The 12,162-nt window shown below is 50.4% G+C and overlaps 1 protein-coding gene and 1 pseudogene across 9 annotated transcripts in view; both read right to left on the bottom strand.

The window, feature by feature from the left end:
* LOC119233047 (uncharacterized) overlaps positions 1-12,162 on the bottom strand; it is a 79,827-nt gene that overhangs the window by 8,432 nt on the left and 59,233 nt on the right. For 7 of the 9 annotated variants that reach the window (XR_008549773.1, XM_054689827.1, XM_054689830.1 and 4 more), the window contains 2 exons: positions 9,834-10,022; positions 5,664-5,852 (listed from right to left, as the gene is read on the bottom strand). Coding sequence is in view for 8 of the 9 variants with exons in the window: in XM_054689827.1 (XP_054545802.1) it covers positions 5,664-5,852; positions 9,834-10,022 (378 nt within the window). In the remaining variant the exon portion in view is untranslated. Of the gene's footprint in view, positions 1-5,663; positions 5,853-8,803; positions 9,477-9,833; positions 10,023-12,162 lie in introns of those variants that run through there. The other 2 variants (XM_054689831.1, XM_054689833.1) reach the window with 2 other exon arrangements.
* On the bottom strand, positions 8,478-8,651 carry LOC119233237 (U4 spliceosomal RNA; annotated as a pseudogene).

The following is a 12,162-nucleotide window of genomic DNA, read 5'->3' as shown; positions in this document are numbered from 1 at the left end:
AGAGCCCTGGCGGCAGCAGCTCTGCTCACCCGGGAATCCCTCACTCAAACTTACTCTGGGAAGACCCAGCCAAGTACATTCCTTGCCCCGCCTTCAGCTCACTCTCCACTCTCACTCCTTCCCACTCACAGGACTTCCATGTGCTCTTTATCAAAAACCCTCTGGTGAGTCTCACTCAGTCTAATTCTCCCAACCCAGCCACTCTCCTGCCTGTCTCTGGCCCCGCTTCTGCCGCTCATTTGTGTCCTGAAATCCTGGACAAAATGCAAACTTCCAAATTGGGTTTGGCTGACTCCCCTTTGTCACATGCCTACTGGACTCTGTTTGTAGACGGCAGCTCTTGCGTAGATGCGCGCAGTCAGTGGAGGGCTGCCTAGGCCGTTGTTACCGTCGACCAGGTAATAGAGGCAGGAAAGCTGCCCGGAGGAACCACCTCCCAAAAGGCAGAACTCATAGCACTTACCGGGGCCCTGACCCTCACCAAACATAAGAAAATCAACATCTATATGGATTCAAAATACGCCTTTCTTATGGCTCACAGTCAGGCTGCGATTTGGCAGGAAAGGGGGTTCCTCTCCACCAAGGGGTCCCCCATCATTAACGTTAAACTTATCCTTAAGCTTTTAGTGGCCATGCAGCTTCCAACTGAAGTCGCCATTATCCACTGGAAAGGACACCAACTGACGATTCTTATGTGACCACAGGTAACAACAAGGCTGATGCAGCGGCACAGGCTCGCACAAGTGACTCTGCCGCAGGCCCTGCCCCTATCCTCTTTCTATTGGTCCACTTCATCACTCCGACTTCTGAGCCTAATGAACGCCAATTCCTCATGTCAAAAGGAGGAACTGAGATATCCCAGGGGTGGATTATGGTAAACGACACTCTGATCCTACCTGCCAAACTGGGGGACTTGGTCTTTGAACAAATCCACGATACCCTCCACATCAGGCCATGCCCACTTACTCAATTCCTGAGTCTGCTCTTCTTCCACCCCTCCTTGAGTGCAAAAGTCTGGCAGATATGTTCCCGTCGTCAAACCTGTGCTCGCGTGTCACCTCAAGGGGGAGTTCTTCTTTTGCAGCTCACCAACTGCGTGGACACTTAGTCCGGACAGGACTGGCAGGTTGAATTTACTCACCTCCCTACTCAAAAAAAGGTTAAATATCTGCTAACCATGGTTGATACAATGACAGGTTGGGTCGAGGCCTTCCCTGCAGCTAGAGAAATGGCTCAGGTGGTAACTGAGACCCTTCTTAAACACATTATCTGCGCTTTGGCCTCCCCATCTCTGTCCAATCTGATAATGGTCCAGCTTTTATCTCAAAGATTACTCAGCAGGTCTCCACGGCTTTGGGTATCATTTACCCAGTCCTGTCTCGAATCTCGACCTTCTCAACGGACCTTCCCCACCACTGCATCTGGGAGACCAAGTCCTGCTCAAATCACTTCAACCAAAGCCACTGCAGCCTCGGTGGACTGGTCCGCACACAGTTGTTCTCCCCACACCTACAGCAGTAAAACTTCTGGGAGACCCCTCCTGGCACCATCTATCATGGGTCATATGTGCCCCTGAAGACAAACAGTATGTGTGTCATAACCTGGGTCCCTCTAGGATGCGCATTTCTTGTCAAAATCTCCCCTAGCCCAGTGTCCTGTGTATGGAAATGACTCTTTTGGGACTAATACCTCCTCTTGTTTCCTCTGAGCTTCCCTTCAGAGGCCTCTTCTGGTGGCAGTTCCAGTTAATCTCAATACCACTACCACCAAGATAACAGATACTGCTTGCGAGACTCCCCAACTCTCAGTCCCACTATGGGACCCCAGTCACAGCTATCCCTGCTATCAAACTAACGCCCTGTCGGCTTTCATTCCTGCGCTTCTAGCATTTCGGTTACTTCTGCGCTGCAAACAACAAGGGGAACCTTTTTCTGGTGCAATGGCTCTCTCTCAGTGTGTTAATTCTTCCACTCCAGGCCCACGTGTCCAAGTTCTGGTGGCCCCACAGTTAACTCTGTATGGACGGTCTGAGCTAGGGTGGCTACTCTCCCCTTGGACTTGTTAACGGCTGGTAAAGGAGGCACTTGCCTGCTCCTAAGGGAAGAATGCTACTACATTAATGAATCAGGCATTGTAGAACAAAATGTGGAAGCCTTGAACAAATTACACAGGGACTTGCAAAGGGAAAGAGGGGACTCCAACTCTCCATTAACCTGGTTTCAAAATTCTAGTCCCATGGCTCCTCCCACTCTTGGGGCCAATATTCATGATAAACTTATTTTTTCTTTTTGCTCCGGGCCTCCTAAAATTCATACAGGCTCGCGTTCAGGAAATGTTCTGTACCACCTTTAACCAACTTCTTCTCCATCCATATTCTTGCATCCCTGCAGAAGACCAGGTCTGAGCCACCCCCCACCCTACCCCCTCAGTCCCCCATCCCCTCACCCCCCCCTCCATTTGCCCCCTTCCAGCAGGAAGTAACCAAAACAAGAGCTGTCACCCCTTTTCCCATCAACAAAAGACTGGTATAAAAGGTAAATGTAGGAGGCTGGAATGCAAAAGCCCACCAGGAAGCCCACCTGGGGGCAGGAATTGTGAAGCCTGCCTAGAAAATTCAGACAATGAACCTCTTCCCACCTTACCAATCTTTTCCTCCTTACCAATCTTTTCCGCCATGGAAACCCAGTTTCATACCTCTCCTCGCCCTATAAAAGCCTGCTTCCCACTGGCAACGTGTGCGACTTCACCGACCCCCACCTTGGGTCTGTGAATCTCTCCCGGGGGTGCAATAGATTTTCACCATCTTTGAGAAACTTAGCCTGGCTTTTCATTTCTTTACTGTGCCGAACCTTTCACCAACAAGGAAACTCCAGCCTGAAAACTCTTTTTATTGTTACTTTTCATTGCGAGGGTAGGATTGATGTAATCCTGGCTTTAGTGAGGAAACTAATCTCAGCTCCTCTCCCTGGAAGCCTTAGATGAAACTGTGCACTGAACAGTAATATCCAAAATCTTTTGTTAAATATCCTCCAGTCTATGCAGTTTCGTCCTCTCTCTTCTTTTTCTACCCTTCCCTAGGTGTGCCATGAAGACAATATCAGGCCTTGCTGTTCTTTCTACGAATATATGCTTTCAACCTCCCCTGAACTTTGATAAGAATAAACACACCCACGTCATCATCTTCAGAGACCCAGCAATAGCCTATAGTGCAGAGTACAGTCATCTCAGTAAAGATTTAGCTAAAGAACAAACAAACCAAGGAATGAACAAATGAAAAAAAAAAAAACAAACACCCCAACCCACCTGTCTTAAGGCAGACTGCAGGCCTAGATCTCCCCAGGGACACAATCTACTATATCATTGACAACAGGACACACCCTCTCACTGAGGAGTCTCATTTGGCTTTGAGCAGCATTCTACTCTCATTTTAATGTTGGGTGATGTTAGTCCTAATTTGAATTTGGATTTGTTAACCTTACTTCCTTAACTGTATACCCAGTTCTTCCAGAACAAGAGTGGTTTCTGCCTTACATGAGGAAAGGACCCATCCTGGAACTCTCAGCCTCTATGTCACTGGAAGCGAACCTTTGTCTTTCTGGTCACCAGGCCTGACCTGAAATTTCCTAGGGCCCAGCTCAGTCATCCAATAGCATAAAAGGACCCTCTGAGTGCTCCTGAGATTCCCTGGGTTTTAGTAGCTGAGGTCGCAAACCAAGTATTTTTGTGTATTACAACATAAGGGGGCTCCTGGGATTTTGGGTCAACAAAAGGAGAAGACCACCCAAGGTGTGGGCAAAAATATTTGCAAATTATATACCAGATAGGGAGTGTATTTTAAAAATGTATAGGAAGATAAATAAATAATACAATTAAAAATCAATAAATTGAAGAGACATTTTCTAAAATATGCAGATATGCAGATGACTAAGTTCATGAAAATGTGCTCAGCATCTCTAATCATAAGATAAATGCAAATCAAAAGGCAAAATGGGAGACCCTGTCACACTCGTCTGCAAGATTATGAACAAAAGTCAAGAGGTAAGCAATGGTGAGCTGTGGTGAGGAGGAACGGGGTGGGGATCTCTCAAAGCAGCAGCCAGTGCACAGGACATCCCTGCCCAGGAACGTGGTTCTGGATTCCATGGCTCTGTCTCCCAGGGCTTGTGTATCCAAGAGAGCGCAGTAGACACCCCCTGTTAGGGGGAAAGGATGTCCTGAGCTAATTCCATACAGGCTTTGTGGACTCCACCCCCAATCCAGACCAAAGCCATCAAGACACTGGAAATGACAAATCCCATCATCACCAATGGGAGGGCTGCTGGGACTTGAGGGTGGAGTTAAGCTGCCAGGTTTGGTATAAAACCAGACATGTGGACCTTGGGGCTCTCTCTTGGCTTCAAGGCTCTTGGCTCTTGGCCAGCTCTCAGCATGCCATTGGGATTCCAGGTCAGCAGAATGGGTAGGACACATTCATGAGTTTATCTGCCTCTTTTTCTCCCTGAGTTATTCATTTCTTCATTTTCCCTTTCTTGTTTTTTTAATGAAAAAAATTTTTTTTTAATTTTATACAAACACCGGGTACAGTCGGAAGCACGGGAGGGTGAGAGAATTCACCAGAGCCAGAGCGGGGAACAGAACAGGCAGACTGACGAAATACACTGCTGAGGGGAGCAGCGGGCGCCAGGAGAGGTCTGCGAGCCATGTGGGACCCTTGCCCTGCCGCCGGGGATGGAACCTGTGCTGCAGAGGCTGTGGGCAGCTTCACAACCAGGCGCTCAACCGCTGAGCCACCAGGGGAGGCCCCATTTTCCCTTTTTTTTTTTTTTTGTAAATAAACCTTTTATTAACCTTTTGTGTGTGCCTGCAGTGTAAGTCCCTTTTTAAGCACACGGCTGAGGACCCAGTCAGGCAGCCCATTTTATATCGGGGTTGCCCTGTAACACCCCAAAGCCATTGCAGGCCCCTCCCCAACCTCTCCTGGCACTAATGGCAAAAGGACAGTCAGACAGACACTGCTGGACAAACGTCCTGATCTGGGACCCAGGAAATGCACACCCTGTCCTGGGTCTGTCTCTGCCTGAGTCCCGACACCCTCTGAGCCTCAGGTCTCCTTGTGGCGTGAAGAGCCTCCACCCCCAGGGGCTGCTGGAGCAACAGCAGCAGCAGCAGCAACAGCATCTGGGCTCCTGTGTCCTGAGCATCTACTGGGTGTGAGATCTGTGCCGAGTGTTTCCCGTGGGGTCTCTTCACCCTCACACAGTCCACAGCGCAGCAGCCTCCTGCTCTCCCATGTCACAGATGGGGACCCTGAGGCGGAGCAGGGAAGGGGGAGAGCCAGGAGGCCAGGCCAGAGTCTCCCTGGCAGCTGACAGGACACCTATCCCCACCCTCCCAGGGCCCTTCTGAATGTCAGCCTCCTCCTCTCTGGGCTCTGAGCACCCCTCCTGGGCAGGTGAGGGCACATGGGGTGCTGGGAATGCACTTGTCATGTGAGGGGTCCTGTAAGCGCTGCCTCCTCTGGTCCCCGATCCCTCCTTGGATAGACTGGGCCCCAGTCACTGACTAGAAGAAGGCTTAGTAGGGTTCAGGGGTGTGGCCAAAGCAGCAGAAGTGTTGAGGGGAGAGAAGATTGACACCAAGCAGAGGGCACTTTGTCTACTCACTTGATGTAGAAATATTAACTTCTAGGGTTTCAAGCAATTGTTCCGTATCCAGGTCATCTACACGGTCCAATTTAGAGATGATTGCTTCCATATCAAGCCGCAGGACCTCGGACTTTTTGAGTTTCTCACCCGTTTGGGTCAAGTGCAATGACTGCTGTGGGTGGTCTTCATGGTGCGCAATTGCTTCAGCTGGACCCAGAGAGTTCAGTGGGAGGGGAAGGGGGTGGTGGGACAGGAGGAACATCAGGCAGGCAGGAAAGTGCTCACCCTTGGCCCCATCCCACCATGCCAGAAGGGAAGACTCCACTGGGATCATTCCCCTCCTGGTAAGCTCCTACCCAGCACTCACTCAGAGCCCAGCTTTTCACACCCCAGGGAACCTGCTAGTAGGTGGTGTTGGGGGAGGAAGGAGAACGGAGTGCTAGAAAAGCCATAGTAAGGAGGAGCCCAGGGGATGGGAAACACTGGACAAGGTCAGGAGACCTGGGGTCGCAGGGGAGTGATGGGGGCCTCATTCAGGATCCCTGATGGGGTGGGAGGGTAAGGGGTTGGGGTGACACCACTGATCTGTGTCCTCTGAGTCTTCCCTCTCCTGGACCTGGACTCTGGGGTCCCAGCCTTGGCATTGATACTGACAGGAGGTGGGGGTTTCAGGGGGTCGATCTCAGAGCATCCACCCCCAGGTCTCCTCAGACCTTGCCTGGCCCTGGGACACCAACTGAGAAGAACAGGCCTCAAGCAGCCAGAGCAGGACGTCACCCAGAGGAAAGCACACTGGGGTGTGGCCAGGGGAGTGGAGGGGTCAGGGCAGGCCTGCTAAGGGCAAAGATTCAGAGCAGGGCACCCACATCAGCCACCTCCACAGACAGGCCAGGGAGTGGAATCAGGGCGCTCACCAGGTTGGGCAGGGATCACACAGGTGCAGGCACTTTCAGAGGGGAGCCCCCACCCCTAACCTAATGTAGAGTGTGGGCTTTCTAGGGAGGTAGGTTTGGGGTGCAGTGCAGCTCTCAGAAGGAAACGACAGTAGGCCCAGGGATCATTGTTTCAGCCACTCTGGATTTCAGAGTTTCCTGAGTCCCATTGCAAATCCTGCCATGTATGAGGGGCGCTGAGCTTTGTGTGTTCCAGGCTGAGTGGGCTTTGCAGGCAGCTCAGCACTCAGTATCTCTCAACCTTCCCTCCCGAAGCAGAGCTGGGGACACTGGGTGTGAGAGTGATACCTATTGACTCTTGCCTGTTGGGGGGAATCGTTTCTGGAGGTGCCTGGCTTCACATGGGATTGAGGAAACCAGGCCTGAGGAGTTGCAGCTCAGACTTGCTTGGACACTGACTCTCTGGGTGGGTGATTCACTGCCCTGAGCCTCCCTTTGCTCACCTGTCAAACTGCCATCTTAGGTAAGCCAAAACGTAAAAATCAGCAAAAGCTGATAGAAACCTTTAAACATTTCATATAATGATTATTTCTATTTTTCATGGACAATACACACTGGAGGACATTCTGACAGTCAGATTCACCGGAGCTGGTAGTGCTGCCCTGTAGAAGGGATGATGTCAGGAATTTGAGCCTCTACCAGGGACCCTAAGTCTCTATGTATACAGAAGTTTATTCTGGAACAGAGGTTTGGGTTTTTATCTCCTGACTCCAGCTCTCTGGAACACCAGCTGGGTGTCCTACAACTCAATTCAATATTGACATGAACTTCCCAGACTCAGCACAAGACCCAGGGTTTCAAGGGGTTCATCCTGTACACAGGACCACTCCTCACTGCAGATGGCAGTTGCCAATGAGGTGCCCTGATTATCCACCCTGTTTGTTCATCCTACAAATTCCAAATTTCTCACAACCCCACAAATGCTTTCAAGTTTGATAGTTTCCTAGACTGACTCACAGGACTCAGGAGCAGTCTCCTTACTGGTTTAAGATGCAGGTTTCTGGCCCAGGACCCACAAAGGGACGCAGCACAGGGTGAGGGGTTGGGGGTACAGGGGCTCCTAAGCCCTGTCCAGGTATGTCCCTTCCAGCACTTCCCTGTTTCACCAACAAGGAAACTCCAGCCTGAAAAGGCTTTCTCTTTTTAGATTTCATTGCATGGGCAGGATTGATGAAATCCTTGGCTTTAGTAGGAGCCTCATCTCAGTCCCTCTCCCTGGAAGCCTGAGATAAAACTGTGCACTGAACAGTAACATCTGAAATCTTTGTTAAATATACTCGATTCTATGCAATTCCTCCTCTCTCTTCTTTTTCTATCCTTCCCTAGGTGTGAAGTGAAGACAATATCAGGACTTGGTGTCCTTTCTACCAAGATATGCTTTTAACCTGCTGTGAACTTTGACAACAACAAACACACCCACAATATCATCTTCCAAGATTCAGCAACAGACTACAGTGCAAAGTATAGTTATCTCAATAAAGATTTAGCAAAACAAAAACAAAAACAAAAACACAAACACAAAACCCACTTGTCTTAAGGCAGCCTGGAGGCCTAGTCCTCCCCAGGGACACAATGTACTTTTATCATTGACAACAGGACACACCCTCTCACTGAGGATTCTTTTTTGGCTTTTGGCTGCATTCTACTCTCAATTTAGTATTTGGTGATATTAGTCCTAATTTGAATTTGAATGTTAACCATACTTCCCTATTTGTATACCAAGTTCTTCCAGAAGGAGACTGGTTTCTGCCTTTCATGTGGAAAGGATCCATCCTCAAAATCTGAGCCCCTCCCCAGAAGCCAACCTTTGTCTTTCTGGTCACCAGGATTGCCCTGTAGTTTCCTAGGGCCCAGCTCAGTCATCCTTTAGCATAAAAGGACCCTCTGAGTGCTCCTGAAATTCCCAGGGTTTTAGCACCTGAGGTCGCAAACCAAATATTTTTGTGTATTACATCATAAGGGGGCTCCTGGGATTTTGGGAAAAGTTTTCAATTAGCAGTAATCACACCTCGGATAAACCTCATTGGCTACAATACTGCCATTGTGCAAAGCTTCCTGGGATTTTGGGTCAACAAAGGAGAAGACAGCACAAGGAGAGGGCAAAAATATTTGCATACTATATACCAGATAAAGAGTTCATTTTTAAAATATACAAAGAAGACAAATCAATAATCCAATTAAAAATCAATAAATTGAAGAGACATTGTCTAAAAGCAGATATGCAAATGACCAAGTTCAGGAAAATGTGCTCAGTATCTCTAATCATCAGGTAAATGCAAATCAAAAGGCAAAATGGGAGACCCTGTCAACACTGTCTGGAAGATTATGAACAAAAGTCAAGAGGTAAGCAATGGTGAGCTGCGGGGAGGAGGGATTGGGGTGGGGATCTCTCAAAGCAGCAGCGGGTGCAGGAGACATCCCTGCCCAGGAACGTGGATCTGGTTTCCATGGCTCTGTCTCCCAGTGCCTGTGTCTCCAAGAGAGGGCAGGAGACACCCCGGAAGCTATTGCAGGCCACTCCTCAACCTCTCCTGGCGCTCACGGGAAAACGACACCCAGACAGACACTGGACAAACGTGCTGATCTGGGACCCAGGAAATGTACACCCTGTCCTGGGTCTGTCTCCACCTCCCTGTGTGAGTCAGATCCCTCTCTGAGCCTCAGGTCTCCCTGTGGTGTGAAGAGCCTCTGCCCCCTGGAGCTGCTGGAGCAATAGCAGCAGCAGCAGCAGCAGCAGCAGCAGCAGCAGCATCCGGGTTCCTGTGTACCGAGCACCTGCTGGGTGTGAGATCTGTGCCGAGTGTTTCCCGTGGGGTCTCTTCACCCTCACACAGTCCACAGCGCAGGCTGCTGCTCTCCCATGTCACAGATGGGGTCCCTGAGGTGGAGCAGGGAAAGGGGAGAGCCAGGAGGCCAGGCCAGTGTCTGCTTGGAAGCCAGACAAGACCACTATTGGCTGCCTCCCAGGGCCCCTCTGAATGTCAGCCTCCTCCTCTCTGGGCTGCTAGCACCCCTCCTGGGCAAGTGAGGGCACATGGGATGCTGGGAATGCACTTGGCAGGTGAAGGGTCCTGTAAGTGCTGCCTCCTCTGGTCCAGGATCCCCCCTTGGATAGAGTGGGCCCCAGTCACTGACTAGAAGAAGGTCTAGGAGAGTTCAGGGGTGGGGCCGAGGGGGCTGAGGTGGTGGGGGGAGAGAAGAGTGACACCAGGCAGCGGGCACTTTGTCTACTCACTTGCTATAGAAATTACAACTTCTAGGACATGAGCCATTTTTTTCTTATCCGGGTCACGTGAGAGGTCCAACACAAGACTGAGTGCTTCCATATCAAGCTGCAGGAACTTGGACTGTTTGAGTTTCTCATCCGTTTGGGTCGAGTGCGATGACAGCTGTGGATGGTCCTCAGGGTGTGCAATTGCTTCAGCTGGACCCAGGAAATCAGTGGGATGGGAAGGCGGTGGTGGGATGGGAAGAACATCAGGCAGGCAGGGAAGTGGTCACCTTTGGCCCCATCCCACCATCCCCCAAAGCAAGACTCCATTGGATCATTCCTCTCCTGGTAAGCACCTGCCCAGCACTCACTCAGAGCCCAGCTTTTCACACCCCAGGGAACCTGCTAGTAGGTGGTGTTGGGGGAGGAAGGCAAAGGGGAGGGGTAGAAAAGCCATAGTAAGGAGGGGCCCAGGGAAGTGGGAGACACTGGACAAGGTCAGGAGACCTGGGGTCCCAGGGGGGCAATGTGGGCCTCATTTAGATGGGGTGGGAGGGTGAGTGGGGTGGGGTGACACCCACTGATATGTGTCCTCTGAGTCTTCCCTCTCCTGGACCTGGACTCTGGGGCCCCAGCCTTGGCCTGGATACTGACAGGAGGTAGGAGTTTAGGGGGTTGATCTCAGAGTATCCACCCTAGGTCTCCTCAGACCTTGCCTGGCCCTGGGACACCAACTGAGAAGAACAGGCCTCAAGCAGCCAGAGTAGGAAGTCACCCAGAGGAAAGCACACTGGGGTTTGGCCAGGAGAGTGGAGGGTCAGGGCAGGGCTGCTAAGGGCAAAGATTCAGAGCAGGGTACCCACATCAGCCACCTCTACAGATGGGCCAGGGAGTAGAATCAGGGTGCTCACAATTTTGGGCAGGAATCACACAGGTGCAGGCACCTTCAGAGGGATGCCCTGCCTCTAACCTGCATGGAGAGTGTGGGATTTCTAGGGAAGTAGGTTTGGGGTGCAATGCAGCTCTCGGAAGGAAAATACAGCAGGCCCAGGTATCATTGTTTCAGCTACTCCTGGATTTCAGGGTTTCCTGAGCCCCATTGCAAATCCTGCCATGTATGAGGGGCACTGAGCTGTGTGTGTTCCAGGCCGGGTGCGCTTTTCAGGCAGCTCAGGACTCGGGAATCTCAACTTTTCCTCATGAAGCCGATCTGGGGATACTGGTGCAAGAGTGACACCTGTTGACTGCTGCCTGTTGGGGAATCATTTCTGGAATTGCCTGGCTTGACATGGGCTGAATAGCCAGGCCTGAGGAGCTGCAGCTCAGACTCACTTGGATATTGACTCCTTGGGTGGCTGATTCATTGCCCTGAGTCTCACTTTGCTCACCTGTCAAATGGGCCATCTTAAGTAAGCCAGGAGGTAAAATTTCAGCAAAAGCTCATAGAAACCTTTGAACATTTTATATAATCATTACTTCTATTTTTCATGGGCAATACACACTGGAGGACATTCTGACAGTCTGATTCACCAGGCGCTGGTAGTGCTGCCCTGTAGAAGTGATGATGTCAGGTATTTGAGCCTCCATGGGGGACCCTACCTCTCCACGTGTAGAGAATTTATTCTGGAAGAGGGGTTTGGGTTTTTATCTCCTGACTCCAGCTCTCTGGAACACCAGCTGGTGTCCTACAACTCAATTCAATATTGACATGAACTCCCCAGACTCAGCACAAGACCCAGGGTTTCAAGGGGTTTATCCAGTACAGAAGACCACTCCCCACTTCAGATGGCAGTCGCCAGTGAGGTGCCCTGATTATCTACCCTGTTTGTTCATCCTGCAGACAAATTCCAAAGACCTCATAAACCCACAAATAATCCATTTTGGTTTGATAGTTTCCTAGACTGACTCGCAGGACTCAGGAGCAGTCTCCTTACTGGTTTAGGGTGGAGGTTTCTGGCTCAGGACCAGCAAAGGGACTCAGCACAGGGTGAGGGGTGGAGGGTACAGGGGCTCCTGAGATCTGTCTAGGAGCGCCTCTTCCAGCCACTCTGTGTTCCACCATCAAGGAAACTCCAGCCTGAAAAAGGCTTTCTATTTTTAGGTTTCATTGCATGGGCAGGGTTGATTTAGTGAGGAACCTAATCTCAGCCCCTCTCCCTGGAAGTCTGAGATAAAACTGTGCACTGAACAGTAATATCTGAAATCTTTTGTTAAATGTACTCCAGTCTATGCAATTTCGTCCTCTCTCTTCTTTTTCTACCCTTCCCTCGGTGTGCCATGAAGACAATATCAGGACTTGCTGTTCTTTCTACGAATATATGCTTTTAACCTCCCCTAAACTTTGATAAGAATA

The sequence above is a fragment of the Talpa occidentalis genome, unplaced genomic scaffold (genome assembly GCF_014898055.3).
Source record: "Talpa occidentalis isolate TD23 unplaced genomic scaffold, MPIMG_talOcc4v2.1 talOcc4.7, whole genome shotgun sequence".
NCBI classification, from domain to species: domain Eukaryota; kingdom Metazoa; phylum Chordata; class Mammalia; order Eulipotyphla; family Talpidae; genus Talpa; species Talpa occidentalis.
This window is presented reverse-complemented; position numbering and strand designations above follow the sequence as displayed.